Source organism: Larimichthys crocea, chromosome XIV (genome assembly GCF_000972845.2).
Source record: "Larimichthys crocea isolate SSNF chromosome XIV, L_crocea_2.0, whole genome shotgun sequence".
Classification (NCBI taxonomy): Eukaryota; Metazoa; Chordata; class Actinopteri; family Sciaenidae; genus Larimichthys; species Larimichthys crocea.
In genome coordinates this window covers 12,467,725-12,485,742 of record NC_040024.1, presented here as the reverse complement: position 1 = coordinate 12,485,742, position 18,018 = coordinate 12,467,725, and the positions used below count along the sequence as shown (strand labels likewise).

Below are 18,018 nucleotides of genomic sequence, written 5' to 3'. Positions count from 1 at the left end.
ATATATATATGTGATATATGTGATATATGTGATATATGTGATATATGATCCAACATGTTCTGGATCTGAATTGGGTCACCTGCCCCAGAGGAAGGTCTGATCCTGATCAGAAGTATTTGTAGTAGAAGTTGTAGTATTTCCAGTGCTATCTATATATATATGTGATATATGTGATATATGTGATATATGTGATATATGATCCACCATGTTCTGGATCTGAATTGGGTCACCTGCCCCAGAGGAAGGTCTGATCCTGATCAGAAGTATTTGTAGTAGAAGTTGTAGTATTTCCAGTGCTATCTGTAGTATTTACAGCAGTATCTGTAGTATTTTGGGGGCGTCTGTGGCTGAGGAGGTGGAGCAGGTCATTCACTAATCAGAATTGGTGGTTTGATCCCCAGCTCCTCCAGTCTGCATGTTGAAGTGTCCTTGGGCAAGATACTTAACCCCAAAAGGCTCCTGAAGGCTGAACCATTGGTGTGTGAATGTGTATGAATGGTTAGCTCCTTTAAATCGATGAGCAATTGGCACCTTGCATGGCAGCTAATGCCATCAGTGTATGAATGTGTGAATGAGATATGTAGTGTAAAAGCACTTTGAGTGGTCAGAAGACTAGAAAGTCGATATACAAGTACAATCCATTTACCATTTATTTGGAGTAGTATTTGCAGTACTAACTGCAGTATCTGTAGTATTTACAGCAGTATATGTAGCATTTCCAGTAGTACGATCTTTCTTCTGCTCCAACAAAAAACTCTGAACTGATGAGGACTTCCTTAACTGAAACAAGGGTGACCCCTGGAGGACAGACAGAAAACACAGGTCAGAGGAGGAGGATCAACAGTGCCCCCTCTGGACAGTGGAAACACAGCAGCAGCTAAACTCTGCAGCTGGTGATGATGAAGTTTAAAGAATTGATGACCTCACCACACTGAGCGAATGAACAGATGGTGTTTTCTTCAGTTTGCCAGAGGGCATCCTAGAACATGAGGGGGTGGGGTCAGGGTCTGAGGGGCAGGGTCGCGAGCTGTGGCGGTCAAGGCTGCCGGTTCGATTCCTGCTCAGTTTGACACCGGAGAAAAGACGTCTCAGAGAAAGACGAGGAGATTCATTTCTTCTGATGAAGGAAACAGACCATCCATCATCACATCAGAAAACTCATGGAGCAGCACTGATACCAGTTCTGATCATGGAGCTGTGATGGGGCTACATTTAATGCATTCTGTGTCACATTCAGCTGCTGTTCTCAAGTCAGTTTATCAACAACACCACGAATGTGTTGGGCTGGTCCAAAAGAACTGAACCAGGAATACCGAGAACAAACAGGAAGAGACAGACTGGTAAAAAAACGTCTCACTGTGAAATGATGTGAAAACATTATGACTTCAGATTTAACTGAAACTTTGAATGTTAAACTGATAAATGAGATTGAACATTTTGAATCTGGAAAAAAAAGTTCAGTCATTACATCACAGGGTCATGCTCTGACATCACAGGGGTTGTTTCCGCTTTGTTCATCAGCGCTTCTTCTAACAAGCATCTGTGAACTGACGAGTCTTGGCTGTAATAGTCAAACTGGAATATTTCCACTATGTTTTCTCAATGTCTGCACATTCTTACTTGATGGAGGATTTCAGCTGTTCAACAGTTTAATGTGTCCTTGGTCTTATTTTATGTTTAATAATAAACCAAACACTGATAAAATAACATTGAATTACAATGAATGATAAAATAACAATGAATTACAATGACTGATAAAATGATTACAGGAGCAGTGGAACCTGTGATAGAGATAGAGAGACACAGATGCTCAGCAGCAGCAAATCATCAACTAACTATAAACTATAATGAAGATATGGCAGCAATAATGACAGTAGTAATATGTGTAGTGGACGTCATGCAGGACCACAGCAGCAGCCACGATCCACGAGAACCTGCTGGACGACAGAGACAGAAACTCCAGGGAAGAAGTTTAGTTAATAACATGCATTAACATGCATGCATACATGATACGATTAATCTGTCTTTATTATCAGGATATGTACCACAGTCCTTTAAGGTAGCTGTAATTAAACCTCTTCTTAAAAAGCCCACTCTAGACCCAGAGGTCTTAGCCAACTACAGACCGATATCAAACCTTCCCTTTCTGTCTAAGATACTTGAGAAAGCTGTAGCTAATCAGCTGTGTGACTTTCTTCATAACAATAGTCTATTTGAGGATTTCCAGTCAGGATTTAGAGTGCATCATAGCACAGAGACCGCATTAGTCAAAGTTACAAATGACCTCCTAATGGCATCAGACAAAGGACTCATCTCTGTACTTGTCCTGTTAGATCTTAGTGCTGCATTTGACACCACTGACCACAAATTCTTTTACAGAGACTGGAACAACAACTGGCATCAAAGGAACCGCCCTAAGCTGGTTTAAGTCGTATTTCTTAGATCGATCTCAGTTTGTTCACGTCAATGATGAATCCTCCATGCAGACCAAAGTTTGTCATGGAGTCCCACACAGGTTCTGTACTGAGACCACTTCTATTCAGTTTATATATGCTTCCTTTAGGGAACATTATTAAGAATCACTCCATTAACTTTCATTGTTATGTCAATGACACTCAATTATATTATTGATCAAGCCTGAAAAACCAATCAGTTAACTAAACTTCAAGCATGCGTTAAGGATATAAAAAGTTGGATTCTTTCCTTGACCTCATGACCCGCTCTGCGGCTGTGGCTCACAGGCAGAGCGGGTCGTCCACTAATCAGGTGATCGGCGGTTCGATCCCCGGCTCCTCCGGTCTGCATGCCGAAGTGTCCTTGGGCAAGATACTGAACCCCATTTGCTCCGAAGGCTGTGCCACGGTGTGAATGTGTATGAATGCTTAGATCCTTAAACTGATGAGCAGTTGGCACTTGCATGGTAGCCAATGCCATCAGAGTATGAATGTGTGTGAATGGGGTGAATGAGATATGTAGTGTAGAGCGCTTTGAGTGTCGGAAGACTAGAAAGGCGCATATAAGTACAGTCCTTTACCATTTATACATTTATCATCAATCAGAGGTCAAGGAAAGTGGTTAGGAAAGGACTTATTAGCTAATTTGTTTGATATTCCACTGTACACTAGACTATTCGAACAGTTTCAGTTCAGGATTTTACTCATTAAAAAGTAAAGTGTCATCAAGTGAAGCTTGCTCTCATTGGCTGTCCGTCACTGCTGCATCGCAGGTGGGTGAAGATTGGCTCTTAGCTGTAAAGCAATCAGATGTGTGATGAAATATAACCTGTTATCAAACAGAGCAGATGACATCATAGCTCTATTAGAAAACAGTTAATAGATGTCATACATGTAAATGTTCTCACCTTTTTCTCACCTGAGTTTTCGGAGAGAGAGGAGGAGTTCTTCATACTGAGTTTCAGGTCACATCCACACAGGGGCTCTCTCCTTCCCCGCCCCAGATTGCAGCCTTCTGTGGGCTCAGCTGTTGCAGGTCTCCCTGGCTCCCCTGTTTTTGGTTCAGATTCTTCCCTGCCTTTGTGCTCTGTACATCATCACAAGAGGAGGAGTCAAGGAGGTTTGACATTTAGAGTACAGGGCCAGATGGGAGGGCTGAGTGGGAGTGGTCAGCTGTTTAGGGGCATATGGGTTGATAGGCAAATCCTTTTTGTGATGGCTTGGCCTGAAGCAGGGTCACCAGGTTTTCATTAAGTTCAGCTTGACTGGTCCTCCTCTTCACCTGGTTGGGAGCAATATGTCGAATCCCGCACCCTCCCCCACTAGTTTCACCGCTGTGGGCCGAACCGATGTAGGTCTCTCTGATTGGCTCAGTCCGCAGGCTGAGGCATGGCCCGTACAGACTCTGTCCCCGGTCCTTCAGGACAGGGGGTGTACATTGAGGTTCAGGTTGACTCCACCTCCTAAAACTGTCCTATAGATAGCGTCACACTGATCTGTCCCCTACCATTTTCCCATCCTCTTGCAGTCTATCAACAACATCCTGATTCCCTGAGTCCTTTTCGCCCTGTCCCATCTGGCTTTACATACAGGTTCAGGTCTGGCTTAGAAACAGGACACCTGTGTTCTTTCCCCGTCCCGTCTCCTCTGTCTCTCCAGGTAAACGAGACTCTGCTTCTTTCTCTGTCCATCCTCGATCGCAGATGACGAGCTGGAGAGGGGTGCGCGCCTTATTGACCTGGAAGCTGATTCGCTCTGGATGAGTCACACAAGTGTCCTGCATGAAGAAGCCACAACCTCTGACTTCACCTGGACTACAGAATGCCCTGACCCCCAACCTGTGAGAGACCACAGTTACCCCTAAAATACACTGCATGCGGAACGGCTGCAGAACGGCTCCACTCCGGAACGGCTGCGGTACTCCGCCGTCCGCCAACTCACACATAATCCGTTTGTGTGTGTCTTGGCTGTTTGACCTGGACCTGTTGACTTTAGTTCAGCCCCGGCCATTATGACGTGTCTTGTAATGAAAAACTCGATCCCTTGTGAACAACCGGGGTTTTATTTTTTTTTGTAGCTGATTTCCTTCCCCGCACAATCTGCTCTGTGCTGAATTTATGCGCCGTGCTCGGCATCCGTGAACAATAGAAGCTCTGCGTATGTGTCGGAGGGGCTGCCGGACGCCGCAGTCGTTCTGGAGCCGTGACGCAGCGGGGACAGAGACTGTGTGAGCTGACACCATTGACTACAAGAACCAGATCAAGAACCTAGTCTAAAAACCAGACCATAACCAGTCAAGCCCAGGTAATAACAGGTATGGAACCAGATCAAAAACCAAGTCAAAACCAGAGCAAGAACCAGATCAAGAACCTGGGTAAGGAACCACATCAAGCAAGCAGAATCAAGAACCAGATCAATAACCATGTCAAGTCTGCTCACAGACAGTCTGCTCTGGTCTGGTCTGGAAAACTGCTGGCTAAAGATAAACATAGAACAATAAAACTGTTATTCCACATCGGCGGTATGACACCCCGGTTATGACAATCGAAGGTCACTAAAATGAATGTGTCATCGATGTGTCCATACATCAAACAATGTCGGACTCTGGCTGTCGAGGTGGTGTCCAGCAAATGATGTGGGCTTCATAGATAATTGGACACCTTTCTGTGGAAACCTGGTCTGATTAGGAGAGACGGCATCCATCCCACTTTGGATGGAGCAGCTCTCATATCTAGAAACATGACCAAGTTTATTAGTCACCAAAACCCTGACAGTCAATGAATTAACTAAACTCCAAGCATGCCTTAAGGATGAGAAAAAGTTGGATGACCTCAACTTTCTGATGTTAAATCAGACGCAACTGAATTTCTTAATACAGAAGGTGTCACCTCCCTTACAGATTTGTAAAGCCCAGATCAAGAACAGGTCAACAACTCGAACCAGGTATGGAACTATGTTTAACTATACTGAACTGTGATGGATTCACATGTGCAGTCCTCAGCAGGTAACTGTGTGTGTTGGTTTGTTGTGTGTACTCATTGTGTGTTGTTGTGTGGCTCCACAGTGTGTGTTGTGTCGTTGTGATACTCACCAGTGTGTGTTGTTGTTGTATACTCACCAGTGTGTGTTGTGTCGTTGTGTATACTCACAGTGGTGTTGTTTTTGTTGTGGTACTCACAGTTGTGTTGTTGTGTATATCAACAGTGTTGTGTTGTTGTGTATACTCACAGTGTGGTTGTGTTGTTTGTATCTCACAGTGTGTGTTGTGTTGTTGTGTGTACTCACAGTGTGTGTTGTTGTGGTTGGGGGTCAGCAGGTCGTGGTCGGCTCTCACAGGAACGTGGTGGTCGCTTCATACGAGCTCCGTCCCTAAACTGCTGTTGCTACGGTGACTGAGGCGACACAAAGAGACTGAGTGTAAAACACACACCACCACACGCTTTAACACACATGGATGACATCAGCAGCTCGGATTGGCCAGATGTGACAGGGCGGGAAGGAGGATTAAGTGGAGCATCGTCAAAACTAATTAACCTGACAAGATCACAGACTGTTTAATCAGCACTGTGTGTGTGTGTGTGTGTGTGTGTGTGTGTGTTGTGTTGGTGTGGTGTGTGGGTGTTGAGAGAAGTGGTCACACAGATAATGGATGGATGTTTGTGGACGTTTTACTGTGTCACGTTTTATTTTTTATAGTCTGTAGCTCATATAACTTCCATGACTGCAACATGTTAATAAATCAACATTAATGTTATGAATCATAACTTTTACTTTCATGTGTTTATCTGCCTCACTGTCTTATTCTAAATGTTTTTTTTTTTATTTATCGTAATTTGTTTATTATCTGTCATTTTCATTTTTTATTTATTTATTATTTAATTTATTATTTATTTATTTATTTATTTATCTATCTGTCATTTGTTTATTATCTGGTAATTGTGTTATTATGAATCTGTCATTTATTTATTTATTTGTCTGTAATTTGTTTATTTATTCATCTGTATTTGTTTATTAATCTGTCATTTAATTTTTATTTGTCTGAATTTGTTTATTTTATTATACTGTATTTTTTTATTTATCTGTCCATTTATTAATTTATTTATCTGTCATTTGTTTATTTATTATTATCTATCTGTCATTTGTTTATTTATTTATTTAACGTTTTATTTTGGGCGAGGACCGCGCCTACATATCCCACAATGCACCTAGTCCCGGAAATGACTGTGTGTGCTGCCACAGACTGCCGGTTTCCCCGCATGTGTGGTGTTGTGGGTGGAGCGTGACATTGCGGCCCCTCTGGAGGTGATTGTGAAGCAGTGACTCCGGCTCCCAGCTGTGGAACAGCACCGTGTTCGACCCCTGCACAGCGCCTCCAGCCTGCTGTATACCGGGGAGGAACAGCCCGCCGGACACACCCCGTGCTCGTCGGGGCAGTATCTATTGTCCGCCAGCTGGGCAGAGACTTCACAACGTGTGGGAATCCAGGAAGTAAGGCGGACACTTGAAAACACAACCTGCACATGCTGATAAACACACCTGCACATTCGAAACACACAGCGCCATGAAACACAACCTACGTGAAACACACCTGCACATGAAAACCCACTGACAACACCTGCCGAACCACAGGACCACGATTATCATGACCACGAAGCCCGTGCCACTATACACGCAACAGCGCGCGCGCAAAGGCGCTGTTCCCATAACAACACCGGGAACACCTGAACCAGCTACCACCGGCACGACCGCGCTATCAGGGCCACAACAACATGATGGACCGTCACGTTTTTCTTTCTCATACACACGCGTTAATTCACAGATTCGTCCTATTGCAGGACCAAAGCCGCGGACGTGTTGAAGGAGAGTTGGTTACCATGACGATGAGTGAGTTAGAAAAACGTCTGTTTATTGCCGGAAACATTGAATGGTGGTACTTGTCAGCCGTTAACCACGGGAACACAACACAACAACAACAACTTCAGCTCCAACGTTTCACACACTTGCCTGCCCCTCGGCTCATTCCTCCAATCAAGACCAGCCTTAAAATACCATTCAGTACATGAATCAGACTCACCTGCAGCTCACCTGCTCATCTTCTTCCTGGATAATGTGCAACAAACTCCAATCCCGGACCGAGTTTTGGCTTCTATGGCCAGGAGTGACCGACTGTTCAGGCGTTCTCTGGGTCATTTGTTTTATCCTGGCACATTTGCGAATAGCCCGTTTCCTGCAGTTTGTGACCAAGGAAGTCGTCAGGTTAACAGGCTTCACAGTCATTCCCGCCTCATCCTCCGCTTCGACTTTTGTGATCAGCTCAGGCTGGCCGCTGGACCTGGCGCACGCCACGTTTTTGAGTACATCATCTTCACGTGTTCCTGTGAAGGAGGCTTTTGAGGGTGGAGTATTTCTGCACCAAAGCACATCTTTCTGTGTCTTCTTTTTCAGTTTTCTTTGTGTCTGAACATGAGCGCCCGCTTTCTCCATTTAAAAAAACGCGCGTTTGACCCTGGCTTGGTGTACCGTACGTCATTGTGTCATAACAACTAGGTTCGGGGACAGTATAATTTCTCAGAAACATTGCCAAAGGAGGTTCTTAGTTATTTTATTATTATACGAACATTGAAGGGCCTAGGGCCCCCTAGGGCCTGGGGCCACGCCCACTTGTTAGCCCTGCAGCAGGTAATCAGCACAGATGTACTGCTTGCATAGTGACATCACTCCGGAAATGCCACAGACACCGGAATCACCGTAATTCCTTTAAACGATCCGTGGAATTGTTTTACCACACGAAGCGCCACAACTACCAACCGACCTCCGAACTTCACGCCTTCAGGCCCAGCAGCCGCGAAAAACATCCACTTTATTATTAAATAATTTCATCACTATTAAAACTAATCAAAATTAAAGTTTGTTTTCAGACGACGTTGCATTATTTGCCCATATTGTAGTATTGTATATTTCCATATAACACTTCCTGTGTGTGGGCCAGACCCAGTCTGCAGCAGGAAGGGTTGTGGCCAGGTGCGTGGTCACCGTCTGGACACGCAATCACCTGCGGGCCTTCTTCCTCGCTCTGCTGCTCTTCTGAGGCCCTGTTTGACCTGGGGGAGGTGAGCACAGAGTCAACTGCATCATTATAATTAAGTATGAGCACGTCAATGCAGGTATCTTGGGATGCGGCATTTCCAAAACAAAGATCAACTCATGTTACTATTTAATGTTAATATACGGTCTGTTTCCTTCTGTGATGGTTCAGTGTTATAAACAACGGTTCCTTCATTGGCTCGAGTATGTCACACAGTATGCTGTTGTCTGTCTCCAGGTCGTCACTATCAGATCAGGTCACCTGTCCTGAAGTTCAACAGATGACAGCAGGGCCATTTTTTTCTGGAGAAAAGGATAACGTGCTCTGGTGTGGAGCCTGTCCAGGTAAATACACCGACCTTCTTACCTGACCTCTTACCTGAAGACATGAAAACATTGCAGTAAGTGACGACCTGTTTGGAATCTTATTTTGTGTGTGGTGCAATGTGTGTCTCAGTGTGAATCCAGCTGGATTTAAGCCCACACTCCTGACGAGTCATGTTCTCCGTCCTCTCTGGCCATCACAAGACCTTCACTGTGGCCTGATGGGAGCTCAGGCCAGAGAGTCGCCACTGCCCTCCTTCGACCAAACTGTCAAGTAAGGACTAGAACCTGCCACAGGTACTATACAGTAAGTTTAGAGTACACACCTGCACAGTACAAACAGTAGAGTTTCATAACACCTGCCAAGCTACAAACAGTAGAGTTTATAACCAACTGCACATGTACAACAGGTAGAGTTTATAACCCTGCACATGTACAACCAGGTAGCGTTATAACGCCTGCAAGCTTACAACAGGTAGAGTTATAACGCCTGCACGCGACAACAGGTAGAGGTTATAACGGCTGCACAGCTACAGACAGGTAGTAGTCGTTTATAACACCTGGCCAGCTACAACAGTAGAGTTTATAACACCCCTGCACAGTACAACAGGTATGAGTTTATAACGCCTGCACAGCTCAACGGTAGTTTATTATACACCTGGCACATGTACAACAGGTAGAGTTTTTAACACCTGCAATGCTACAAACATTGAAAGTTTACCACGCCTGCAAGAGTACAACAGGTAGCAGTTATAACGGCCTGCACAGGTACACAGGTAGAGTTGTAAACGACCTGCACAGGTACAACAGGGTAGGGTAAACACTCACAGGTGACACAGGGATAACAGTTTATAATACCTGCACAGGTAAAACAGTTCCATACGAATAATCAATATGTGTTTTTCAATGACTTATTAACATGACACCCCTATTTTGTAACCAATCAGATTGCGTTGTGACAATCCCATCCATCACGCTCACTATGAGACTGAACACAGGTGTCCTGCTCGTCGTCCTCAGATCAGTTTTTTAAATTTCAGTGAAAATCCCTCCAACAATAAGACGCACAGAGGCGCGATCTCAGTAAATGAACACAAAAAATAACGGATTGTTGAAGCGAGCCCGGGGGTGGGGGTGTGCTACTACTCCACATTTTAAATCATCAGACTTTTAAAGTAGAGTTTTGATCAGAACTGGTTTTTATGTCTTCATAGCCAGCAGCTGATTACGCCGAGGTTGGAGAGGAGGAGGTCTCATCACCTCCAATAAAACTATATTAAATAACAATCAATGACACCAACAGTTGCTGTTTTTAAGACAAATCCACAACTCCAGCGTCCAAATACTGTAACTAACTGCACTAATGATCACAAAATTATAAATGATTAATAACTGCCGAAAGGGGAAGCAAAAGAAATTGTTTGAAAAACGTAATGACATTTTAAAATGTTTAGTACAGTGTGATAATACAGAATATAATAATAAGAAGTACTGCTTGTGTGTCTCCTGTGGAGGTGTGGTGTCCTCAGGTGAAAGGGCTGTCCCTCTGTCTGTTTTGATGTTTGAGATCATGTCTGTGACCATTTGTGAACCCCTGCGAGTACTTCCTGTCCTGTGGAGTGAAGTGATGGAAACCATTGTGCCAGGTGTCTCTGTGTGCAGCAGGTGATAGTCGCAGTTTACGTCCCTCATCGACAGCATCACTCTATCTACATCCTGTTGATTTGAAAACATTATATTTTGAACAGGTAAAAAAGCAAAAAGTATAAGGAAGTAACACAAAGATCTAATCCGATAAACTACTCCTGTCACCTGCAACAAAACTACAACCCTACAACTAAATTCGTATGTTGGTTTATCTTCAGGAGAATGAGTATGTTAGTTTAATCTTCAGGAGTGAAATGTTAGTTTATCTTCAGGAGATGAAGATATATTGGTGTTATCATCAGGAGTGAAAAAATGTTGTGTTTTCATGCAGGAGATGATATGTTGGTTATCTCGGGATGAATATGTAGTTTATCGTCAGGAGATGAATAGTGGTGGTTTATCATCAGAGAGAATATGTTATTTATCTTCAGGAGATGAATATGTTAGTTTATCTTCAGGAGATGGAATTATGTTGTTTAATCTTCCAGGAGATGAATTGTTGGTTTAGCTTCAGGAGATGAATATGTTGGGTTTATCTTCAGAGATGAATAAATGTTGGTTATCTTCAGGTGAAGTCTCGGTGTTTTTGACTGATTTGGATCTAGGATTCTGTGACTCAGTAGTCTTGTCGGTGTCATGGGTGCTCGCTTGAATTCATATTCACAGTAAACAGTAATAAAGAGTTACGAGATTTGTCTGTGATCTTAATACAACCATTAATATGTGTGGCTCTTCAAGAACAACGCTAATGCTTCCGTAACGAAGAGATGTGTGAGGGAAAAATGGTTTCTGATGAAGTTCCATCTTTTATCATTCCTCTTCTATCGTCTTTTCTTCGTATGAACCTCAACGATGCTGTGTTGTTTTCACAGCAGAATTAACATTCGGAAAGCTCACCAAGTTAATCCTTCGCCAACCAAACCACAAGACGCTTGTACTCCATAAAACCTCTCCTCATCCCTGAACTGACCGATCCGTCGTCGCCATTCTGAGGAATGTTTAAATCTCTGTGATGAAACCATACTGCACTCCGACACTACACATATTATTTACCTGATACAAATAGGATGTTTTAAATTTGACTGCTGTTCTGCAAAACTGCAAAAATCTGCCATTCATAAGTGAAATTTTCTTTAACATGGAATGGTTGGGTTCAGAAGTGGAGAATGTGGTTTAGTTAACTTCATCGTTAATCCACAGAATAGTTTTTCTTCAAAATTCATTGGTATTAAAGGAATTGAGTCCAAAGGTGACGTTAGGGGACGTCGTCCAAAACCCAAAAAAGAATTCGATTTTGTCTGCGAAACAGCAACTGAGCCAACACTGATTATATATATATATATATAACCCTGCATAACCTGCTAATGCCAAGGTAGGTCACGGACAGCCCAACACACAGTATTAATCGCCATAATTGGAAAGCCCAAGAAAGAACATGAGAACAGAGCATGTAGATAAGATTGACTGAACATTGTGTTTCTCATCTGCAGTCTCTCAGTACGGGACAAATCCTTCAGTCCGACAACGATGGAACCCAGGTTTCAAAGGACACAGGTGCGATAAGAAATAAGTGCTTATTGAAGTAGAGACATTCAATCAAGTCTTTGTGTTATTCCATGGAAACTAAGTTCTCAACTTAAATACAGTGTTTCAGTTTGGTAACATATAAACATCACTGATTTAAAATTCTGTTACTTACAAAAGGTACCAAAACTCAATTGAATTTTGATTATAATTCCTCCATCAGAGGAGAAAGACCCAGGACCACTTATCCAGAACAGACCATCTAGTGAGACCATCTCCACACAAGGTCACCTGTTCGTATAGGTGTAAAAATTTCTATGGGAACCAAACAATGAACCATCTTAACTGAGCTCAGTCACATCCCTGTCCGTTCTGTCTGAAAGCAAAATAATCTTGAGAAGTCAGTGTGACTTGTTTCCATCAGGAACCTTGCGGTGAGTTGTCTCTCTTGTCCATGGACGGGACATCTGCTCCTCTCTGGGTCCCACTGATGAGTCCCGTTTCGACTCTGGGACATCCAAACGCAACCAGAGCATCCGCTGCCTCACCCATAAACTGTAGCCCACCTCCTCGTTTATGAATCACTAGGACAAACACCAAACCACCCAGTTAGTTGCTGGTTACCCCTGAAAACCAGAACTATTTGTCTCTCAATCACTATACTTCATATTTGTATGTGATTCAAGTGAATCAGCCAGCAGTGAAAAAAATCATTTAATATTGTGGGCCGTGTATGGTTCCACGCACTATGGAGGCGCCTGTTGGGGAAAGGAAATTAAATTGTCCATGGTCGTGTGTCTTCAGGCCTGAAATCATTCCAATCACCCAACACAAGACGTCTTCAACAGCAAGTAAAGCTGTTTGGTTTTCAGAAGATTTGGCAAATTTTTCATGGGTACAACCCACGTACTCAGCTCAGCTGCTCATCCCACAAATGCATGTTCTTACAAATGTGGACCATTTTAAAAAGGCAATAATTAGCTTTCCAATGGTATAAGATTCTTGGCAAAAAAATATTTTTATAACAGAGTTAATTTACAAAACACAAACATGTCCTTACCCACGCGTGTGTATACATATACTATACATTGTGTGTGTGGGTCGCTCTTATTACTACATTTAACACGTTGATTTATGACGTTTGAGCTGATTGAAATTGGAGGAAGCCTGAATCGGGTCAGATCAATGTTTCACAGCGTCTCGGAGGTGGAGGTGAATTGAATTTAAACCTCTGTGGTTGAAACGATTCCTCATATCTGCTACTGGTTTATTAAATGAAGCGTCTGACCTGCTTGCCTCGTCTCTCTGGAGGAGCTTTACTTTCCCATCTCATTCATAATAATGTGATCGTGTGCTGCGGTTGACAGGAACTGAGAAGCACGCCCAGCCATGATCGGGGCCTGGCACTTTGTAAAAATTAACCGACTCCTCTCTGCGCTGAAGGCCTCCTCACTTCAAACGGACTGTCACGGAGACCATAATCCCTCCTCGGGCCGACAGGGACCGATTGTGCCATCCCCCGCCTCCCTTCATCACGTTTTTGGACTCTTTCTTCTGCGTACGCTGCTTACAAAGACTTCACCTCGTGACGGCAACGCTCCAAAGTGATTCGTCTCAGCTGAAACAGCTTCAGCTGCCTTAACATCTGCAGGCACGTCGGGGAAAACGTTTATTTTAAATTCCACAACATTAAACTTTATTATTAAAACAAGAACATGATGCCAAATCATTCAGTTTGATTCTATAAAAGAAACAAAAATTTAGTGGCTGCTTGAGATCTTGGTGTTATGCTATGAGGACAGTCCGTTTTTAAATTAAAGTCTATGTAAAGTTTAAACAATAAAAAATGTCGTTTTACGTTTGTCAGACTAAAAGGGAATAACGTTTTATAACACACCTTCACTGCGTTTTAAAGGCCTTTTCTCCCGTTGCCCTAGGGGGCAGGGGCCATGCCCACCTCAGTGTGTCATAACCGTCTCATTTTAGGGACCAGACAAAAAATCCTGGACTGAAAAACAGTGTGTGAAAAAAAACGTTTGAACCTCTAACTCCACATTCAGTAATATTTGTTCTTTAGCAGTTATTTTCCAAATTTAATGTGTTTAAGAGGAAAACATGGTGAATTGTCTTTTACACAGACTTATAAATGTTCATCTTGCTGATGAAAGTTCATGTAAAGTGATTTGTTGAAGGCTCCAGATTCTCAATATTGGTGAAAATATTTTGCATGTGGCCAACGGAACAGACAAACTAAACTCTGGATCAGATGGAGGACGTTTCACTGTAGCTTTTCTTTCATGTTAGGACGGCGACTGTTGAGGTGAGGAGGTGAAAATCAACAACTAGATGATACTAAATCTGCAGACGTTTTATTAAAGCTTCAGTCAGAATTTTTCTTTTTTATTTAATTTGTCTCCATCCCACCTTTCGACTCACTTCATGTTTATTTCACAGGTAGTAATATTAAAACCAATCACACTGTTATATCATCATTCCGATTATTTAAATTATTTTCTATGGGACCCATCAAAAACACCACTTTATTATAAAAATGTTCACGTGAATGAAAGTGATTAATATCTTGATCACATCACAGACTTCATTTCCACATTCATGACTGGAGTTCTGTTGCCATTGTGATGACATCCTCTTCCTCTTAAATAACTGAACTATATTATTTTATTAGTGTTTTTAAAAGCATGCTGTGATCATCTTTCTGGCAACCATTCCGGACAGATGCAAATATGCAATAGTGGATCCAGTCACAGTGTATCTCGGTCACCCTAATCAATGCACTGATCAATACCACAAATACATAGGGACCATCCAATATTTTTGAAATCTTGGGAACCGACAATAAATGTATTTTTCTTATTAGAAATGTGTGACGAAAAAATTAACTTCAACATGATGCTTGGACACATGATGATTGATTTTCAACTTATTGATTAGTGAAGACCAACAGGAAGAAATCTGATCACATCCAGGATGATCAGCTTGTGTTGCGGATACAGTCCAAGTTCTGATCGGCAAGGAGCCTAACATGTCAAATCTGTCCAATGATTATTAAGAAAAATAGAAACATTCCCCCATTCCTGACAACAAACCGATGTCAGAGTGAGGAACTCTTCACTCTTTCAACCGCTCTGACACCATCTGAACCACACTTATCTTCATCACACCCCAAGCGGACCAAAGAGAGGGCTGACAGCTCCTGAACACAAAACGCTGGCATTAAACAGGGACAGAGCCGAGGATGCAACAGCCACTTGAATGCAACATTCTGCAGTAAGCAGGACAGAACAGAGCCCCTAAAGACACCTGAACACAACACACTGCATTAACACCTGATGGAACCGAAGACAGAAATATTGTCCATGTGGTTTTTCAGGTGAGCCCAGGTGGGGAATAGCAGGTTCTGCCAGGTTGGATTTTGTCTCGGAGTATCTGCCAGTGTGTTGGCAGCTCTTCCGCCTCTAACACTCTGTCTGTTTATGGCTCCCTGTTGGACCACATCGGGACCATTAGTGTAATTCCAGATCCAGAGCAAGCCAAGCTGCTCATTTTTGTAATTGTGGGGAGATAATTAGTGGTTCTATTACCACCAACAAGCAAGACATATACATTCAGTTTCCAGTTACAAACCCTTGAGTTTACCAAAGAAGAGTTTCATTATTTCTGATTTACAACCTTGAGAAACCTTTTACGTGTTAAGAACCAACCTGGACACCCAATAGCGAACAGGATCAACAGAAATCTGTCCCAGATATCACATTTGTTTCCACCCAGTCTAAGAACACATCCATTTTTAAATTAAAACTTCATCCTATCTGTCTTCACCATTAAAGTTAAGTTGCAACAGTTTAAATGTTGAACTTATACGCACTGTCAGGTTTGTCACAGGAACAGGAATTTCTCGAGAATTTGGTGACATCACACAAGGAAGCGTGACTGTGTCCTTATTTGTCATTCATCTCTGTCTTCTGTGAATATCATGATGGCATCGCCATGGTGGTGGAGCATTGTTGGTCACGATCCCGATGTGATGTCGTCAACAGCACATTTGTCGGTCCATAGCTTATCCTCAGAGACTGTTAATGATGCAGTGGCTGTGTCAGTGTCCTGCAGGGACAAATTTGATGCGGGAGGGACCCTTCAGAGGGAGAACATTTGATGGTTCGGGCGTTCTAAGTTCAGCCGTTCTGATGGTTCGGCCATCTCTTTGATGGTTAGGGCACCTGATGTTTCAGACGTCTGATGTTCGGCCATCTCTTTTATGGTTCGGGCAATCTGATGGTTCTGTTCCATCTCTTTGATGGTTTCGGCCGTTCTTTGATGGTCCAGCCATCTCTTTGATTGTTTCGGCCATCTCTTTGATGGTTCGGCCGTCTGATGGTTCGGCCATCTCTTTGATGGTTCGGCCGTCTGATGGTTCGGCCATCTCTTTGATGGTTCGGCCGTCTGATGGTTCGGCCATCTCTTTGATGGTTCAGCCATCTCTTTGATGGTTCGGCCGTCTGATGGTCCGGCCATCTCTTGCTGGTTTTTTGTTTCGGCCGTCTCTTGATGGATCCAGCCATCTCTTTTGATGTTCGCCCGTCTGATGGTTAGGCCATCTCTTCTCTTTGATGGCTTCTGGCCACAACTCTCTTTGAGGGTCGGGCCATTCTTTGATGGTTCGGCCATCTCTTTGATGTTCGGCCGTCGATGGTTCGGCCATCTCTTTGATGTTTCGGCCGTTCTGATGGTCCGGCCATCTCTTTATGGTTTCGGCCACTCTTATTGTTCAGCCATCTCTTTGATGGCGGGGAGCCCAGGTTGGGAATAGTTCGTGCCGTCTGTTTGATGGTTGGCCATCTCTTTGAGTTTTGCCTGTCTGGTGAATACTAGCCTCCTAACACTGTTTCCTTCAGTATGCAAATGAAGCTGCTTACGCGTTGTTTTTTAATTGTGTTGTTCAGTTGGCTCGTCAATAAGTCGTCCGCCTCTTTCCTTCATTACTACAACAACATTCATGTTCCTCGAGTGGCTTGCATCTTAAAATTGATCTTCGAGGTTATATAATCTGAGGGGAGAAATTCATTTGAAAAGTTCCCCCGGGGGCAGGACGTTGGCAGGACAGCAGGTGAAGGCTTCTGTGCTGTCGGCGGATAAACCTCTCCAGTAGATGAACTTTGGAATCAGTTTGATTGTAGGGGGATTTATGTTTTTTCTACGAGGATTTGAGGTTGTTGCTCTCAGCATCATACATCGAATCCACGTTTCCTCACTGTGATTTGGAAGCCTTTGTTGGAGTGAAATGAGTCTGGCAGAGTGACACCTCGTAGCTCGGCTGCTGACTGTACTGTTAAATGCAGAAGTCTATTCTTTGTGGCTTCCTTCTGATTAAGCTGGAAAATCTGAATTGTTTCTGGTTTCTTATTTTGTTTGGTTTTCAAAGGATGACACTTTATACACATTTGAATGTCTCAAGACTTCCGTTTTCTTGTTTGTAAGGATTTAAATATCAATGAATGGAGGAACACCTCCAACAACAGTCCTGTCAATCAGACCAACAAGTCTGGGGACACAGAAAAGTCTGTGAGCTGATCAGTTGATCAGTATGGTATTGGTGTGAAGTGTTAATTCGCTGTCTGAACGTGATCTTTCAGTTAGGAGGACAATAAGTTCAGCTGAGTGGTTCACTTGTAGCAGCCATGTGACATAATGCAATGACACTTGTCAACAGTGTGGGGCAGTTTGAGCTCTGACTTTCAGTTGTAAACAAAAAGCAAATATTTTTTATAGGGCGAAACTCATTTAGCTGTTTGAGCCAGTGTCCCAGCTAAGATCAAAATCACATTCTGAAGCAGGCTCCAGGATCAGCTCCATCTCTACCATCAGTGAGGTCAGTTGATTGGGGGGGGGATCCTGACGGACACGAATCCTTCAGAGTTTTTCCTTCAAAGAGCCACAACATCAGACTGAGAGCCTCAGGCTGCTTAAA

General features: G+C 43.2%; 1 protein-coding gene across 1 annotated transcript in view; it reads right to left on the bottom strand.

Annotated features, from left to right (window-relative positions):
* Positions 1-642: 642 nt before the first annotated feature.
* LOC104936608 (uncharacterized) overlaps positions 643-18,018 on the bottom strand; it is a 23,983-nt gene continuing 6,607 nt past the window's right edge. The window contains exons 5-6 of the mRNA XM_027288188.1: positions 928-1,117; positions 643-798 (exon numbers count right to left, since the gene is read on the bottom strand). Of these exons, the coding sequence (XP_027143989.1) occupies positions 643-798; positions 928-1,117 (346 nt within the window). The remainder of the gene's footprint in view (positions 799-927; positions 1,118-18,018) is intronic.